General features: G+C 37.2%; 2 protein-coding genes and 1 long non-coding RNA gene across 7 annotated transcripts; all 3 read left to right on the forward strand.

Moving 5' to 3' along the window:
* Positions 1-1,750: 1,750 nt before the first annotated feature.
* On the forward strand, positions 1,751-7,477 carry LOC133711034 (pentatricopeptide repeat-containing protein At1g06710, mitochondrial). Of its 5 annotated transcripts, XM_062137200.1 has the most exons (5): positions 1,751-4,790; positions 5,151-5,385; positions 6,030-6,083; positions 6,180-6,360; positions 6,935-7,477. In XM_062137200.1, the coding sequence occupies exons 1-2, from the start codon at positions 1,845-1,847 to the stop codon at positions 5,172-5,174; spliced, it is 2,970 nt and encodes a 989-aa protein (XP_061993184.1). In that variant the 5' UTR covers positions 1,751-1,844; the 3' UTR covers positions 5,175-5,385; positions 6,030-6,083; positions 6,180-6,360; positions 6,935-7,477. The 5 variants fall into 5 exon arrangements, with proteins under 5 accessions (XP_061993184.1, XP_061993183.1, XP_061993182.1 ...); XM_062137199.1 differs by having other exon boundaries at positions 5,151-6,083; XM_062137198.1 differs by having other exon boundaries at positions 6,030-6,360.
* Positions 7,478-8,794: 1,317 nt separating this feature from the next.
* On the forward strand, positions 8,795-9,624 carry LOC133708168 (uncharacterized). Its single transcript, XR_009845618.1, has 2 exons — positions 8,795-9,001; positions 9,108-9,624. It is a non-coding gene; the product is annotated as an uncharacterized LOC133708168 (long non-coding RNA).
* Positions 9,625-15,564: 5,940 nt separating this feature from the next.
* Positions 15,565-19,073, forward strand: LOC133712994 (G-type lectin S-receptor-like serine/threonine-protein kinase At1g61370). The gene is made up of 7 exons (XM_062139121.1): positions 15,565-16,972; positions 17,065-17,172; positions 17,258-17,454; positions 17,547-17,757; positions 18,121-18,358; positions 18,465-18,615; positions 18,708-19,073. The coding sequence occupies exons 1-7, from the start codon at positions 15,679-15,681 to the stop codon at positions 19,008-19,010; spliced, it is 2,502 nt and encodes an 833-aa protein (XP_061995105.1). The 5' UTR covers positions 15,565-15,678; the 3' UTR covers positions 19,011-19,073.
* Positions 19,074-19,809: the final 736 nt, after the last annotated feature.

Raw genomic sequence — 19,809 nt, forward strand, 5'->3', positions numbered from 1 at the left:
ATTTTTGCACTACCATTCAGACGGAGAAGAAGAGGTAGAAAGGGAGCCCGATGATGATGACTCGATGCCTTTGACACCCGCTCATCCCTACCATTCAATTTGCTTTGCAGAACCAGGGAAAGGTGGCCTAGCTGTTGGCTACACGGCTAAAGGGTTGGTGGGTTATGTCTTTGATCATGATGGCAACTTGCTATTTCAACAGCTGCTCCAGCATCATAATCTTCGTCTTCCACCTCCAGATCAGATAAGGTTTGGGGGAAAAGTTCTTTATGTAGGTGGTGACAAGTATTGTCTCATTTTGTCAGGAAAAATTTACAAACCTTCATGTTCGTTAGCGGTGGCAACCTTTAGTCTGGCTTTTTTTGATGGTCTATTCCACCAAGTTGAACTATCTTATCATCAATTCGATGACATTGATTCAGAGTATGCTGATCTTTATCTATTCTAGGAGAACTACAAATTTCCAATGCTTTATGATTACAGAAATTTGCAGGATGCTTTTGTCATGTCCTTATTTGAACCTAATAGTGAAAGTGCAACTTGTTTTTGTTAAGTAGGTGTGCATTATGTTTTGTAGTTAGGTATGATGAGGCATGCAAAATCTAGTTACTTTTGTTAATGTTTTGGTCTTGAGCTCCTAGTTCTGAGCTTTATGTATGGATGCCTGGGTTTGTCATCAATTGTAATTTTCATCCTCTTATTCTAATGAGACTTGGATACCTTATTAAATGGGTTTGCTTGTTTGCTCTATGATCCTATGTTTTGCAACTCTTGCCTCCACCTGAAGACACTGGTCATTGATTGATATGAATGAGAAACAGATTATAGAATACAAATGGCAACTAGATTGTTGTCATAGGTTACATGCAAATTTAAATCTATGGAAATATAACCTCATTTTGTACGACGACTCCAAAACCACATGATCAGTCAACTATCTCACTAACTAATAGATGATAGCAAAGATAGATTGATGACTATATCACTAATGATCACCATCGCCTGAACTATGACTTCATTTTGAAACTAAGCTGCCAAGCACGATTTCATATTTTTATGTTTTTAAAAAATTATTTTCATATAAATTATGCATTTTATTATTTATTTTCATATAAATTTACTAAACGAATAATTTAATCTGGTAAAAAGAATTATCAATTTACTATTTTCATTATACAAAATAATTTTCAAAGTCTTTCTTTTAAACGTCGCCAAATTTTTTTTAAGTATTCAAAATAGGGGAGTCATTCTAATAAGGACCACTAAAATAAGGACTAGTTGATGATTTTTGTGTTAGACATACTTTTTGATCACATTTTCCCAAATCAACTGTTAGATATTTAGATATTTATGTGTAGATCATTTATGCAATTTTTCAACCAAATTGAAAATCGTTAAGACATTCATAATCGTGATTTATCAGTTATGAATATGAACGGTTCATGTTTGATAAATTTGGTTCATCTATGGATTCAATCTAGTTCGGTACTATTTGGAAGAAAATTTTCAGAAGTGATATACTCATGCATATATAAACATCTAACGGTTGATTTGCTGTAATGTAATAAAAAAGTAGGTCTCCCAAATCGTTAATTAGAAAGTCCTCAACTAATCCTTATTTTAGCGGTATTCATCAGAACAGCTCCCTTCAAAATTGAAGGATTTCCACATACTAGTATGAGACGTTTAACCTAAACCAATGATCAGTCCAAAAAAACAAACACAAAAACCTAAAAAAATTGAAGAACTTTTTTGATTGTTTGTCATTTCTTTAAGGCTTGAGCAAAAACCCCAGCATAAACCCTGAAGTAACCAACCACTCAACCTCACCTTGATGACCCAAAATGAGCAGAAGACACTTCAGCTCTCTACTCTTCAACTCCATCTCTTCTTCTCCCCTTTTCTCCAAAAACCCATCCCAATCCTTCGTTTCTTCACTCAAATCATACCCCCAAAATCTCAATCTCTGCCGCCAATGTCTCTTCTCCAGATTCCTCTGCACCTCTCCGCCGGACAATCTCGACGGCCTCCTCGATCCCCAGGACTTCTCTACGCCGGAGACCCACTCTCTTTCCGCACAAGACTTCGCCTTTCTGCGCGACTCGCCGAAACTTGACCCCGATAAGTGTTCTAACGACGCCGTTTTGATTTCTAATGCCATTAGGAATAGTTCCGATTCATTTGGGGATGAAACCCACAAGTTTCTTAGGAGGTTTAGGGATAATCTGAATGAAACTTTGGTGGTGCAGGTGTTGAGTCTTGTAAAGAGTCCTGAGTTGGGTGTCAAGTTTTTCATATGGGCGGGTAGGCAAATTGGGTATAGTCATACTGCTTCCGTATATAATGCATTGTTGGAGTTACTGGAGTGTGGTAGTAGTAGTGACAGAGTACCGGAACATTTCTTGCGAGAAATTAAGGGTGAGGATAGAGAAATGCTTAGGAAGTTGCTTAATGTGTTGATTCGCAAGTGCTGCCGAAATGGGTTGTGGAATGTAGCTTTGGAAGAGCTTGGGAGGCTTAAGGATTTCGGGTACAGGCCGAGTCAAGCAACTTACAATGCTTTGGTTCAGGTGTTTTTGAGAGCTGATAGGCTGGACACGGCGCACTTGGTTCATGGGGAGATGTTGGAGTTGGGGTTTAAGATGGATGAGTATACATTAGGTTGTTTCGGTCATGCCCTGTGTAAAGCTGGGAGGTGGAAGGAGGGACTTGCATTGATTGAGAAGGAAGAGTTTGTGCCCAATACTGTGCTTTATACCAAGATGATATCTGGGTTGTGTGAGGCTTCACTTTTTGAGGAAGCTATGGATTTTTTGAACAGAATGCGCTGTAATTCTTGCATTCCTAATGTTGTAACCTTTAGGATTTTGCTTTGTGGATGTTTGAAGAAAAAACAGCTTGGCAGGTGCAAGAGAATTCTTAGTATGATGATCACGGAAGGTTGTTATCCTAGCCCTGGGATATTTAATTCTCTTGTTCATGCTTATTGCAGATCAGGAGATTACTCTTATGCTTATAAGTTGCTAAAGAAAATGGTCAGATGTGGGTGCCAGCCAGGCTATGTGGTTTACAATATCTTGATTGGTGGTGTCTGTGGAAACGAAGAATTACCTACCTTAGATTTGTTAGACATGGCTGAAAAAGCTTATGGTGAGATGCTTACTGCAGGGGTTGTTTTAAATAAGGTAAATGTAAGCAATTTTGTGCGATGTCTTTGTGGCCATGGGAAATTTGACAAAGCCTACAAGGTCATCAATGAAATGATGAGCAAGGGTTTTGTTCCCGACACTAGTACATACTCTAAAGTTATTGGCTTTTTGTGCAATGCCTCCAAGGTAGAACAAGCATTTTTGTTGTTTGAAGAAATGAAAAAAAATGGTGTTGTTCCTGATGTCTACACCTATACTATCTTAATTGATAGTTTTTCTAAGGCTGGCCTTATTGAACAGGCTCGGAACTGGTTTAATGAAATGGTAGGAAATGGTTGTGCACCAAACGTGGTAACTTATACTGCTCTTATACATGCATACCTTAAAGCAAGGAAGGTGCCAGATGCAAATCAACTCTTTGAGATGATGTTGACTCAAGGTTGCATTCCTAATGCTGTTACTTACAGTGCTTTGATCGATGGCCATTGTAAAGCTGGAGAGACTGAAAAGGCTTGCCTGATTTATGAAAGAATGAGAGGTAATGTGGAAGTCCCTGATGTTGATATGTATTTCAAAATTGATGATCAGAGTTTGAAAGAACCTAATGTTCATACTTATGGAGCTTTGGTGGATGGTTTATGTAAAGCCAACAAGGTCAGAGAGGCCGGTGACTTATTGGATGCTATGTTGGTAGAAGGTTGTGAACCTAACCACATTGTTTATGATGCTCTTATAGATGGATTTTGCAAGTCTGGGAAGCTCGATGAAGCACAAAAGGTGTTTGCTAAAATGTCAGAGCATGGGTATAGTCCAAATGTGTATACGTACAGCTCTTTGATTGACAGGTTGTTCAAGGATAAAAGACTGGATCTTGTTTTAAAAGTTCTGTCTAAAATGTTAGAGAACTCTTGTTCACCAAATGTTGTTATCTATACAGAGATGGTCGATGGCCTTTGTAAGGTTGGAAAGACAGATGAAGCTTATAAGCTTATGCTAATGATGGAAGAAAAAGGATGTAATCCAAACGTTGTGACTTACACTGCGATGATAGATGGCCTTGGGAAAGCAGGCAAAATTGACAAATGTCTTGAGCTCTTTAAAGCAATGAGCTCCAAGGGTTGTGCTCCCAATTTTATCACCTACAAGGTTTTGATAAACCATTGCTGTGCAATTGGTCTTTTGGATGAAGCTCATAAACTTTTGGATGAAATGAAACAAACATATTGGCCAAAGCATTTGGCAGGCTACCGTAAAGTTATTGAAGGTTACAACCGAGAATTCATAGCCTCACTTGGGCTTTTAAATGAGATAAGTGAGTGCGACTCATTGCCAATCGTTCACATATACAGAGTTTTGGTTGATAATTTTGTAAAGGCTGGAAGACTGGAAGTGGCTCTGGAGCTGCATGAAGAGATTTCTTCATCTACCCCTTTTACATCTGTGAGCAAGGATATGTATACTTTACTGATTGAGAACCTATCACATGCAAATAAGGCTGATAAGGCACTGCAGTTGTTTGCAGAAATGATAAGGCTGGGTGGTTATCCAGAGCTGAGTACATTTTTCCACCTCATCAAAGGGCTTATTAAAATTAATAGGTGGGATGAAGCTCTTCAACTATCAGATAGCATATGCCAGATGGTTTGTCTTTCTGACCCCCTTCTCCTTCTTACCACAGTACATTATACTCAAATCCATTCTTTTACATGAAATTTATCAAATATCAGATGTTTGTTAAACCACTTAATCTGTTGCGGGAATCTACTTCCTATTTAAATGTGCGTACGGTGCAGTATAAAACAGTGTTACTAACCAGTGTCTTAAGGCTTAATCTTTTATTATGCTACCTGTTAGTTTTTCATTTTCCTTTTCTTCTTTTGTGCATTAGTTTTTGGGTTTGAATGAGCCTTGCTATCTGACCTGTGTGCATTAGTTCTTATTTTTCCTTGTTTTTCTTCTTCCTTCTTATATTTATTGTTTCAGTCTCAATCAATTGAGCAGGATATTCAATGGGCTTCTGCATGAAGAGACATATGACAGGAAGTAGTTTGTTTTCTACCCAATGATTGCTGTTCACTCGTTCACAGTCTGATGACTCACCGCACAATCTGATGACTCACTGGACAAAACATGGGCCCAAGGCTTATGGCAGATTGTGCTGAATGGGCATACGAAGGTCACTGCTGCTAGAATTCGTTTACTGCTCCAATACCGTTTTCACCTTGATCATCACAAGGTTAGGAACTCAGCATACTTATTTTGATGCCTCTGGACAGTAGCATTCACATGTACTACTGTGTGATGGCTATTTGCTGATAAACTTACTATGCTCTTCATTATGATAAGTATTGATATTGTCTAGCTCTGCCAGTATGCTGCTGATGTTCCTCATCAAGTGCAAAGTTGGTTGGTGTTGATTCTAGGGAAGTTGTTGCTCTTTAGTTAATCATGTCTAGGTAGTGGTCTTTCCAAACTATGTTTTGTTGATAGATGGGACATGCATGCAAACAACATGCACATACATTTGTGTCATTCCTTAGAGAACTCTTTATACTCCTTTTGGCAATGGGGGCTTAGGTTATGTGCAAATTTCTCACTTCTCTGAAGGGTGAGGTAGCAGCAATTGCTTCCGTGTTTGCGTGGGATTCTAGTCGGTTTTTCTCAATTTTTGTTTTTTCAATTGTGAACTTATATAGTATAAGGTTGAAACTGAATTAAAAATTACATGGAGGCAAGTACTTGTGGTTGAAGAAGTGTATGCATCTAACATAAATATGATTCAAGTCATACTCGCTCATCATTCAACTAATTGAATCTTCACCAATTCAGTTTTATCATTTAAATAAGTTATCTTATCTGGTTATATTTTGTATTTGGAAGGTGAAAGAACATTTGGGTAGAAGAATGGATGAGATCCTGAAAATTGATTGAGAGGTTCTTTGAGTTTTCATGGGAATGTGGTCTTTAAATTCTTAGATTTTTACGTTCCTCGGATTATGGTTAATTTTGTTGTCCATTTTACCACTGTAGAACAAATTCCCATGATTTCACTCAGATATCAGTTTAATGGTGGGAGTCGGAGTCCTTGAGCGTAGCATGCAAAAACGGGACATGGGAAGACACAATCATCCAGAATCTATTTAGCAGCAGGTCCAGCCCACGAGAGAACTAGAACAATCGAGGAATCCATCTGCTTGGTCCAATGTTGAAGGTATTGTTTCTGTTGATGGATTGTTTGATTTGTTGGTACACTTGTTGCACAGAAGTGATGCATTGTTTTTCTCAATGCTTCTAAAAAGAGATTGGGTCAGTTAATCTTTTTGTTAAACAATTAAAAAATTATCCTTCTTCAGAAACAACTGAGTCATTAAGTTCTAGAATATCCATTACCATTTCAGTTAACTACACAAGATGAATCCTTAAGAGCACATGGTCTTACAGAATCTGAAGTTTTCAGTTCTTTGCAAGCATTTCCATGTCCTTTGGCTGAATCTTAAATCTTATGAAAAATGACATTATTACAGATAGTTATGATGACCAAGATGTTTATTTTTTGAGTGGAGTCGGTGTTTCCTCTATGATTCTTAAATTAAGGAAACAAACAATCTTTTTCTCTTTTCTCTTCTGTTTTTTCTGCCCCTCAACTTTTCTTCCTTTTTTATTCATTGATGAAACAAGGTTGGATTTCCTTTTGACTGATTGATTCCTAATGAATGTCCGGCACATAGGTGGCATACTGCCAATTGTCACTTTCAAATATGTTTTTTGTTTCTCTTTGTTTGTAGGTGTTATCATCCTCTAGGGCATGCGACCAACAGGGTTAATTCCATCTTCCAGAAATGCGAAACCAAAAGAAGACAGGAAGAAAGAGTGGGATAGTTTTAGACAGGATTAGGAATCAACATGGCAAGCTCTACCAGAATGTACAGTATCTTTTGATTACATTGATTGGATCCATTCAGTACACGCCTCATGCATACAACTCCTTCCAAGCGAGAGTTTAGGTGAAACTGTGGGAAGGGTGAATTGGTGTGATGTACTAATGAGAATGTCATGGAGCAAGGGATAGGTTTCATGGAATATCATGTCAACAACCATATGGTGCATGCAGTCAGCTTAGGTTGTATTTTGCAACTTGAAGACCGTGCAGATTTGTATTGAAATGAGTTGGGAGTTGACTTGTATTTTGCACCATTCAGTTGAGCACTTTCATGATGTCGTAGTTGCAGGATTTTTCAACTTGTTGTCTAGTAGTTCAAGCCTTCAAGGCACATTGAAGCTGCTGCAAGTTTTAACTGCAGTGTTGTAGTGAATTTGGAAGGGTTCTCTATTATTTTTGTTTTGCATCAATACTATTCTTTTATTATCATTCCCGCACAGACCGTACTCAGTCGTGCACAAAAGTAGGAAGAAGTGCATCTAATCCCTCTTCAGCTGTGGAAAGAAAGCTTATGCGATCTAGGGGTAAAAGTGAAAAGCTCTAGTTAGTAATCACACATATTTGAGCTAGCTTATGTTATCCAGGGGTGAAAGTGAAACGAGTACTACTAATCTTACTAAGCTAGTAATAACCAGAGCATAGCATATTCATTACACTGACACCGAATATTCACTAGCGGGTCAATCACCATGCTTTTCTACCTTAAGGTTGAAATTTTCAGCCGGCTCCTTACAATAGGAGGGCTCTTGAGACTGTCTAATGCTAAGCAATTTTTTATTTAATTTTAACTTTTTTTTATACCTACCTTACTTGCTTCATGACACTAGTGCGAGTTGATCCTGTAACCTTCCCAGTGTTATTAATTTCAAATAACTAATAAGCAAGAGTTGACTCATAAGCAGCTAATCATAAGTATTAACTTGTCCCCTATGTCAGTATGAGGGGAGATTGCAAATCACCATTTCTGATTTTCTTCTCTTGTCCTTTCACCTTGATTGACTTTGGATGTAGTCCTCTACGTTAACAAAATCACGCTCGAATAATAATAGTACGTAGTTCACTCAGTTGGGTTTTATGAGGATATATATTCAACTCTAAATTAGCCTCGTTTGGTTCACGGAAAGGAAAGTAATTCCTTTGTCTTTCCCATGGGAAGGGAAATGAAATTTCCCAACAACTTTCCATTCCGATGTTTGGTAACGTAAGGAAAGTTATCAGGAAAGTTGTTAAAAAGTTGATAAATAATGTAATAAAAAAATATGTTGTGAGTAATAAATGCAAGGAAAGAAGGGGGAAAAGTGATTCCTTTGGGGTTTGGAAGGAACTACTTTCCCCTTTATTTTCCATTCCTTCAGGAAATGATTTCCTTTCCTGCGTTTGAAATGATTTCCTTTCCTTTTGCATCCCAAACGCAGGAAAGGAACAAGTTTCCTTTCCTGATGCTTACTTTCCGCGAACCAAACGTAAATGAACTCTCGTAAACCCACGTATTTCTCTTTTACGTGTAGTGACAAACAAACTCTGCTTTGAAGACATTTTTTTTTTAATATTTTCCTTTATGCCAGTTCAAACTATTCTTTTTTGGCCAAGATACAATTCCTTTTTTGGGTTTCTCAAACGGGGGGGGGGGGGGGGGGGGGGGGGGGGGCATTTATCTTCACAATTCACATGCCCTAAAAATGATGAGACAACTATGCCCTTATGCTGCTTCCGGAACCTCTCCCGCTTCACTCCCAATTCCCTATAAAACGCTCTCTTTGGCCTCGGCCAAGCAAAACACTAAGAAGCAAATTCCTCCCTCGTCTCTTTTCCGTTTCTTTTAGAACCGTCATCGATCCAAAATGGTGAAGGTCCAGAACCATCACCTTCCTTCACAAAGGCCTCAAATAATCGAATCATTGATTTACCAAAGGTACATCTCTTTCCGATTACTTACAATATATGATCCGCGTTGATAGGTTTTCATGATTATTGATTTTTTGTTTTGTTTGTGGTTTTCCTTTACGTCTGCAATATAGACCGGCATCAAATGGTCATTATTATGAATACCCGGTCAAAAGAGAGATGATGATACTGGTTCCCTATACATATGACTTTTTTGGGCACAGCCACTTCAACTGGTCAGTACTCGAACTCGTCGCAGCATCAGGGAGATGACCAGGGCATGCACAACTATGGCAACTAGGGAAGAAATTAGATCAACGTGAAAGCTGGTGTGCTTTGACCATGGCAATAAGAGATGGAGCTTTCATGTTTTCTGGTGGTTTTAGGGTTAGGGTTAGGGTTAGGGTTTGAGTTTTAAGATTAGGGTTAGGGTTTGTCTGAAGAAACTAGACGCTGCCATCCATGCAACGGATCAACGATTTACCAGAAGCGAACATCTTACCGGAAGGAAAAGGAATTTAATTTAGATAATAGTTATAGTTGAGTGGTTAGTTAGTGACTTAATGCGGTTGTACGTTGAAGGTCATTTGGTGTATAAGTTTGTGATTGTAATCTGATACCAATCAATGAATTATAATGTTTCTTTCTTCACTGGCATTGTTCACACGGCATTTTCCTTCTCTTGAGTATCTCTGTGTGCTGTTATTTCTTTAAGCAACAAACAAATCTTTTGTATTAGTTTTTGCCAGAACTGAGGACAAACATGGATAAATTTGATGATGTTGACTCTGCCGTGTGCACTTCACATTCACAGACGACCTCCTTTCTAGTAAGTAGTATATCTCTTGCTTTTGGTGCAAAATAAACGTTTATCTACCTATGGATTGTGATATCTACCAATGGATTTTTATCTTAAATTCTTAATCCGAAGTGGATGATCTTTTTAGCTCTTAGTGCATTCCTTTCTGTTTGATTTAGAATCATGAAATTGCTATTAAAATGAGACCAAAGTTAAGCTATAGCCTGTTTTATGTATGTAGCTGTGTGTGCCACTGTGTCTTCTTGAATACCAAATGAATGAATATTTCTTCACAATATGGGTGTTGAATGGTGAGTCGGTTTTCATTATTGTCTATTAGAGGCATGGCAAGCTTGGCATCTATAGGAACGACTTCTTTAACATCTGTTGTTAGTAGTAATTCAATTTAATTCCTTTTCCGTTCTTGTGTTTCAGTATATGTCCCGCTCCCTCCATATTGGCGAAGCTTTGTTTTCCTTTTGGGCTTATGCTTCTAGTTATTTAATGTACTCCCTTAAATTAAGGTTTAGGTATTGACATTTATTGGTTGATAGGAATTATTCGAATATCGTTATCAAATGCAAGCATGTGCAATAGATATGCTGTGATTGTGTTTAAGACAGAAAAGTGCAATTTCTCAGAAGTCCTGAGTGAAATTTCTGAAGGACTACCATAGACCTTGATGTGGTTAAGGATGCTGTAGAGTTGGTGACCCAATGGCTTAATGGTATATCTGTGTCATTGGGTTCCAGATTGCCTATTCAAGTAGTGATCCAAGTCATTTAATGGAAGGCAAGTATATTATGTATGTATATATCACTCAATTGTGCATCAAAATCTACATAAATGTAGTGATGTTTATTCTTCTAATTTTTATTGATGTCTCTCTTGTAATAAACATTTTTCTGTGTACTTGATTTTTTTACAGTGACATGTTTAGTTCTTTCTGCAGGTCTTCATACATTTTAAAAACCTGCTGCATTATCTAGCCATGTTGCTGACTACATCTTTCTCAAAGGCAAAACCTACCTATGTGACAGATGTGGTGAGTAGTAAATCTTATTCGTTCACCTATTGTGCTCTTGTTCACCTATTGTGCTTTTGTTTTGGGTGTATTTACCGTTGCATATGTACTCAAGACGGTCGTACTTTCTCCTTTATGCTTCATGTCTGTGTAACGTCTACGGAAGTTAATCATTCCACTCTGGGTATTATATGGACATGAAAATAGATATTTAATTACTATTCTATATACTTTCTAAATTAACTTGCATTTTATCTTTCTATCTTTTACTCTTCAGTATACACGCTTATAAACCTATAAACATGCATCATGCATATCTTATTTCTTTATTTTTTTTCAAGTTTCAAATTATAGTTTAAGATTATGAATTATAGATTTATAGATCAGATTTTTCTTTTCTAAGCATGTAAGTTTTTGTATGGGTGACAATCCAATTGAAAATTTGATCACATAGAACAAGTGAATGATGAAACAAGGTATAGATCACTTGCTAACGAATCTAGTTCTCAAAAAGTCAAAAGTATTCCTATACCTTTGTTTTCTTTGTCCTCCCAGAGTTTCATTCTCATGTCACTTAGATACCAAGTGCAGTGTTTCATAATTTTGCTTGAACAAGTTCTGTTGGATATAGACAGATTTCTCAGTGGCCACTTGTATTTTATTTCTCATAGAGATGGGCTAGAGAAGGGGAAGAGCAACATCAAACTTATCGGCAGTGGAGTGGATTGCAGGGACATGCCTCCAATGTATGGAGCAACCTGCTGCACACACTCTGGCTGACAGATTTGGGAATGTGCTGATAGACATGTGCTGATAGACCATATATCAGGTTCCTCTTTCAATCATTACTTTTTAGGTCTCAATTTGCTGTTATGACTTATGGTTTTGACTGAGTGAACTTGCAAGTACTAAGATATTATTAACATGATACGATATTATTAACATGATACATTAGTTTAGGATGGCTGATGTTGTCATTAATTAGTGCTTGTTATACTGTGCTATACTTCTATTGTTTCTTTTTCCATTGTTACAACCTCAAATTTTGAGATGTACGAACCCTCTGTTCACATTCTTATGCTTTGATATTTTGATTAAAACATGCCTGTTGCTACGGTTTTCCAACATTTTCCCTTTATACTTCACTCAGTCTAAGAAAATGCAAGCATAGCCTTACGGGTAAAATTTAGTTGTTCCAACTGATTATTAGCCATCCCTATATTTCTAATCTCTATTATTGTTTAAGAGATTTTTGTATGCATTTTGGTGCTTGACCTTGTGGAGAAGAGTGATAAATTTTCTTGGAGATACGATGAATTCTTATATATTATTCATGAAAAGGTTGAATTGGAGAGTGGAAATGAAATCCTTACTCAAAATGAACTGAAGCGACTATTTCACATTGTGAATAGAACTGCTAGTTTAGGTATTATCAAATATAAGAGAAACTGTGCTTGGTTTTGCATATGAAAATGGTAAAACTTGGGGAAGTCCTTTAGAGCTGCTGTTCTTGTGAGTGGCCAAGTAGGTGCATTATAAGAGATGTGTTTCTTTGTGGCTAGCAAGTCCTTGAAGAATCCTAAATTAATTGCAGAATGATAGGATCAGTTGAAAATCATCATTCTTGGATGATTCATTACTTGTTTTGGACTGAGTCTCTTACTGCAGAAAGGGCATATGTTGGTCTTTGATCAATAAACATTTGCTTGGAGAATATCCATTTTGTTGAAACATGTTATGGGGTTTATCTTAGAAGGAAAGTGATGTTTCAACGTGTTCATGATATGCTCCTTGCAACTTCTGTAATACCCTGTTTGGATAGGGTGATTTGGACGTAAGGATTTGGATTTGGACTTTCTGAATACAAATAACTCCGTTTGGCAAACCTTTTTAATTGAGCATTTGGATTTGAGTAAATCACCCCTCAGATTTGGAAAACAATTGTGCCGCCTAGTTATTTCACATCTCAGCTTCTTTTCTTTCCCGAACAGAGAAGCTCGGTCTCTTTCCACATCTTCTCTCAATGCATCACACAGCTTTGGCAAACATCTCTGCACCAATTCGTGAAGGAGGTCTCTCACTCTTCTCGCAATTAAATCAGTAAGACTGATTTGTTTCTCTTTATACTTTTCAATTTTGGTGAATTTCTTGTTTATTTTCATTGTTTCTGATTTAGAGAATGGGAGTACTCCATTGTTACTTCGTTTCTTTCATTCATGGCTAAATGCCGAAACCCTATGTTAATATGGATTTGGGTGAAACTTTGGTGTATTGTATATATAGCTCTAGCCTTGTATTTTTAGTTCCATTATAAAGCTTGAGATTAATCATATAGTATTCTTAACCATATCATTTTTTAATTTTATGTTTTTGCTATCTTGGATTCGTTGCCAGGTAGAAGAGATGGACACTTTATTGAGGTTGTATTGATGAGAATGTCATGCTCTTGTTACTCTTTAGTATAAGTTTTGGTTGTGCAATTGCAGTAAAAGCATATTTTATTGCCTTTATGTATCACTAGTTCATTTTGGTGGGAGAATTGGACATGGTTTCTTGCTTGATATTATTGGCTTGATGGCCATAGTCTCTTGAATTAAGAAACGTCACTTGATCTTAGAAATAGATTAGCTTACTTAGCAAAAAGATATCCTATTGGTAATTGTGATATGAGATGATTGGGATGAAAGTCAGAAATTATGCATGTAACGGATCATATAGGTTGTAGAGAGTGGTCTGGAGTTTGACTTGGAAAGTGGTGAGACTAAATCTGACAGTCAAGAAGATGGAAGTGTAGAGTCCAGTTCCCATGGTAAACATTCAGAAAGGGAATACTTAGATTTTGTTTTCTGCTATGGCTGATAATAAGCTTCAGTTGGGACTGAATAATGTCGAGTAATACTATGATATGATGTGATTATAAGAAAATATTCCCCCTATTAGGCATGTTGCATTTGAGTATCGTGATTGTTTCTCTTGTGAGGGACCTGAAACTTTAGATAAAATTAAGGTTTCTGGTTCAGTGGTTACTGTGGACAATGCGATTAGCTGCTGTAAAGATGAATTATGTTATCAAAAGAATAGAGATGATACAGGTTGCTCCTTTAGGAGCTTGTGATCTCATAATTCTAGTTGTATGCCCTGCTTTTGTTCAATTGCATAACCCATTTGTTATTGCATCTTCTACACACATTTCAATTAAAAGTTTTCTGATTGTAGACTTTTAAATGAGAGCATGTGGGTAACCGTACCGGATTATCAGGAAGAGGATCCATGGGCATGTAGAGCACGGGCAGCCATCAAGGTGCACTGAGGAGTTCCATGTGAGGAAGGTGAAGAACGATCAGCTGAAGGCAGAGGCCAAGGCTAAGGGTGAGGTCATCAACACCAAGAGACAGCCAAAGGGTCCCAAGCCTGGTTTCATGGTTGAAAGTGCAGTTATGGAAACTGTTACTCCCATTCCTTATGATGTCGTCAATGATCTTAAGGGAGGTTACTAGGTCTAAATTTGCTTGGCTTTGTTCACCATCGGGACTAATTGGATGTCTCTTTAGTTTGTCCTCTTATAAATTTTCGAGATATTTTTATTTGCTGCAGCAGGATTTGTAGAAAGTGATTTTCCTTATCATTCTCATTACAAGTATACAGATATATAGTAGCCTAATTGCTGCTGTTACACAAAGAGAATAACTAGCAATTACAGCAAATCAGAAAACTGATATGCATTTACAACAAATATACAGCTAATCAAAACTAATGCTAGATTGTAGCCACTGCATAAACTGATGCATAATCATAGGAACTATTTAATGGAGGAGATTCTGGGTATGATTGGATGAGAAGATTGATTCTCTCTAACAGGATTTCTCTAGTTTAATTGTATGCATGTGATGTTTTGAAGTACAATTATGGTTCGAATCTGGAAAGTATCTTTTGCATTAGGTCAATGCATTGCTTGCCTTTCTGTTCCTAATGCTTATTACATCATTCGGCAAATAGTTTGATTTATTTGAAGTTTCTGCAACCTCACCCCAGCTGCTACTATTACATAATATGATTGTTACGATGTTTCAGGTACTCAATTGTTTCTACTATAAATTTCAGAACATTACAAAGTTTCAATCTGTTACAAAGTTCTAATGTATTCCAGCTGTTTTTCATGATGATGATGATGTGCGTTATGATTCTTTCATGTAGAGATTGATTGGTTTTAGTTGAAGGGTTGGGGTAGAAAAGTCATGGGTGATATTTACTGGGTTTCATTTACTTCTTGTGAATTTCTTGGTGCTGAATTTACCTATAAAATGATTTCTTTGCATGTAATCTGCCTCTCTCTCAGAATGAAAATATCATACACCACTTTGCTTCCTTCACTCAAAGTGTAACTTTTGTCTCAATGTTGATCACTAGTTGCGTCCATAGTTGAAAACAATGCTACAACACTGAAAGAGACCACAGAAGATAGTAAGATGTGAAGTGAAAGGGGCCACATGCAGGCTTACTTGCCCGACACGCTCCGTGTTTGTTCGTTTGATCTGAATTAGTACGTTGAATAACTGAAAGGGGCCACAGAAGATAGTGGGATGTGAACCGTATCAGTATAATGCCATTTAGTCACATTCAAGTTTACTGATATATGCTTTTCTGGTTGAGAATCAATCATTTAGTCACAATAGAAAAACCCAGGTGTGATTGGATAATGTCAAATTTGTCTGCCATGACTTTGAAAGCATTGGCAGAACTATCGTAGAACTTTCTCAATTACCTGGTTTAAGCTAAATCCTGTGTGGCCTGGGTGCTGTAGTACTTTCATTAGCAGTGCTATCCTTGTGAAACAGAAAATAATTATTGACAGTGTTCCCCTGGGAAACATATCTGGGTAGGGATGCAACTGGGTAGTGTTACTTTGTTTTTCTTCTTCATCTTCAGTTTGCTTCCTCCACAGTATGGCGCTGAAGTATATAACATAACTCCTTCACACCCATTAGCAGAGGGACAAACTCTAGTCTCTCCTGGCCTAATATTCGAACTGGGCTTCTTCAGTCCTAATAGTTCTGCTAACAAATATATGGGGTTGTGGCACAAAAGCATATTTCCCCGCAAGTATGTATGGGTGGCTAACAGAGATAATCCTCTTGCAGATACAGACACCATGGCTACTTTGAGAATTGGCGGCAATGGTAACCTGGAGCTTGTAGATGGGAAACAGACTTCTGTCTGGTCAACCAATATATCTAATTGTTCATCTGCAGTTCTCTTAGATAATGGAAACTTTGTTGTCAAAGGTGCTATGGGAGCTCATATGTGGGAGAGTTTTAATAATCCTAGTGACTCACTTCTGCCAAGCATGTTGATGGGCTATGATAGTGCTTCTGGAAAACAGAATTTCGGGACATCTTGGAAAAGTGAAAATGATCCATCACCGGGGATATTCATGGCTGGACTGTCAGCAGAGTTGCCATCACAAACATTCATCTGGATGAATGGATCTCCCCACTGGAGAAGTGGGCCATGGGATAAATCAAAGTTTATTGGTGTACCCACAATGGAATCTCAGTATCTAAATCCATTTACTGTTGTTGATAATGTGACACAGGGAACAAGATATTTCTCGTACAGTTATGACAAAATTCCAGGTGACAAACTTCTTGCCTATATGGACATATCTTCAGAAGGAATACTGAGATTTATGTTTTCAGAAAGTGGCAAGAACTGGTTTCCTGACTGGGAGTCATGGCAAAACCCATGCGATAATTATGGGGCCTGTGGACCGTTTGGGGTTTGCAAAGCTTTTAACTCTCCAATCTGCAAGTGTTTGAAAGGGTTCATACCCAAGTCAAATGAAGAGTGGAGCAAAGGAAACTGGACTGGAGGTTGTGTGAGACGAACGGATTTGTCTTGTGAGACACACACAAATGAATCCGTCTCATCAAAAGGAAAAGATGGGTTTTTGAAGGTGGAAAGATTGAAAGTACCCAATTTTCATCAATATCTGACTTCTTTGGCTCAAGACAGGTTTGAGGACTGCAAGATAAAGTGCCTGAGTAATTGTTCTTGCCTGGCGTTCGCTTATGTTAATAACCTAGGGTGTTTGGTCTGGTACAAAGACCTTGTTGATATTCAGCAGTTTCCATCTCTTGGAGAAGATCTTTATGTCCGCCTAGCAGACTCAGAACTAGGTAAATGATAATAGGTATTGCACAAGTAATCTTACAGCACTATTTTTGTTTGTATTGTATGTTGAATTTTTTTTTTTGTTGGTTTTCTGCAGGTGAAGCAAAGCCCATAAAGTTAATTGCCAGCCTTACAGCTATTGGATTTATGATCATCTTGGTGGCTATAGTCTTCAGTTTGCACTGGTGGCGTGCCAATCAAAAGCGTAAGAGAATTTATTTTCTGTTATCCAAATGTTGCTTCTTGTTTTGTTCCAACTCAGTGCTTGATAGTTTTACCTGCAAAATCAGGACATGTCAAATTAACAACAAGGCATTTGGAATCAACTAGTTTGATTAAAATTCATAGAGACGATCTTCGAGAATATATAGGAAACCATGATCTCTCAGAGCTAAAGATATATGATTTTGATAGCATACTAATCGCCACAGACAACTTCAGCATCACAAACAAACTCGGTCAAGGAGGCTTTGGCCCAGTTTATAAGGTACATTCTTTCCCAAGGATAACATATATAGCACTTTGACAGGTACAAGATACAGACATTAATGGAATTATTGATTTGTGGATCTCATGTAGGGGATGCTACCAGAAGGGAAGGAAATAGCTGTGAAGAGACTATCTAGTACCTCAGGACAAGGTGTTGAAGAGTTCAAGAATGAGATGCTATTGATCTCCAATCTTCAACACAAAAATCTTGTTAGGATCATGGGTTGTTGTGTTAAAGAGAATGAGAAGTTACTTATTTACGAATTCATGCCTAACAAAAGCTTGGATACTTTTCTATACGGTTAGTTTCACTAGTGTTTTGTGTTCATCTGCTGTAAGTTACTCAACGTTATCTTCTTCTTTCAATATAATCTTTCTTCTCTGATCTTCTTGTAAAATTTTCTTGAAAATTTCTTATATATAGTTATGAATGAAGTCACATGAACCACGTACTATCTAACATTCTCCGTTTTGCATTCACTACTTTTCATACAACTATGTCTCTATTTTTTAGGAATTTATAGCTAGAAGTCTAGTTTTAACCAAATTTTATGGTTAGAAGTCTCGTATCATCAATGTTTCATTGCAATGTTTATGGAAAATATGAATGGCATTACTGATTGGAGTCTTGCATTCTAACTGGGTGCACTGTATATTTGATTAGATTCAAGGAAGAGAGCAGTGCTTGATTGGGCTACACGCTTTAATATTATTCAAGGTGTTGCTAAAGGCCTTCTTTATCTCCATCATGATTCCTATGTGAAGGTGATTCATAGAGATCTAAAAGTCAGTAACATCCTCTTAGATGAGAAAATGAATCCAAAAATTTCTGATTTTGGATTAGCACGCATAGTTGAAGGAACGCAGGATCTAGAAAATACTCAGAAGGTTGTGGGAACACGGTAAATATCAGTTTTTCCAGTTACATACTTGCATGGTATTTTTAATTAAGCCAGAAACTAGAAAAAGAAATTTTATCATATGCATACTAATGTGTCTGCTGTGCAGTGGTTATATGTCTCCGGAATATGCCATGGGTGGGATATTTTCTGAAAAATCTGATATCTACAGCTTCGGGGTCTTAGTATTGGAGATTATTAGCAGCAAGAAGAATAGCAGCTTCTGTTTATATGACCAACAAATTGGCTTCCTTGCCTTTGTAAGTTCATACCGTAAATCGTAATGTAAAATAGTTGATTTTATGTGCAGTAGTCTAGCTTATTTATTTACAACTAATGTGAATATTTTCAGGCTCGGAACTTGTGGAATGAAGGCAGGGCATTGGATTTAGTAGATGAAGTATTGGGTGATTCATACTCCTCATCAGAAGTAATGACTTGCGTGCATGTTGGGCTTCTTTGTGTACAAGACAATGCTGCAGATAGACCAACCATGACAGATGTAACTTCAATGTTAAGCAACGAGAAAGATGGTCCACATCCAAAGAGATCTGTATTCACTACCCAAAACTCAGTTTATCATCCTGGACCATCCTATGAAAATACTAGTTCCTCCAAAAATGAAGCCAGCATTACAAAGATAGAAGGACGTTAAGCGACAGCAAATTATTACATTACAATGCAATGCCTTTTGGTCCTTCTCAAGAGTTGTTATACATATTGAAGGTTTTCTTTTTGCTGTAGATAACAACCCTTTCTCTTGGGGTAGGTAGTATATGAAGGTTTTTTCATTGAGAATGTGCACATTTAGGATGACTTATTGATCGCTAGTTTTCACATAAATGTTTTTCTGTACAAGGCAAATACATATCTTTTGGCACAAACTCTTTTGCTTGTGTTTGGTTCTGAACTTCTAATGCCTTGTTTCTGAACTTTTTTTTCAATTGGACATTTGATCGAATACACTGTTTTACTACTGTGTTGAAGGAACTCAGTTTTTGTATTGTAAAATCCTTATGTTTCAACTTTTAAGAAGTGCCCAAACACAGGAATTTCAAATCTAAAGATTTCAATTACATAGATTTTAAATACTTAAGATTTAAATTCCAAATCCAAATCCAAATCATGTTTCCAAACAAGGTCTAAGGCTTTTTTTTTTTTTTTTTTTTTAGGGGAACGGAATATGGTTCCACTAATATCAACGACCTCACTCAGTCAAGCTAGAAGGATTCGAAAATGCTTCATATATAGTACACCTCAAAGCACAATACAAAAACTAAACAAAGCAAAAACCAAACTAAAAAAGCCCAAAAACAAAATTCAAACTAAGAAAACAAACTAGAGAAAGCAAGGAGAGAAGTGCAAAAAGGATTATACCTTTCTTTCGATTGTTTTGTGGCTTTTTATCATTTTACAGTATTGTTCCTGTGAAATTGACATGGGTGAGTAAGATG

Source organism: Rosa rugosa, chromosome 5 (genome assembly GCF_958449725.1).
Source record: "Rosa rugosa chromosome 5, drRosRugo1.1, whole genome shotgun sequence".
Lineage (NCBI taxonomy): Eukaryota > Viridiplantae > Streptophyta > Magnoliopsida > Rosales > Rosaceae > Rosa > Rosa rugosa.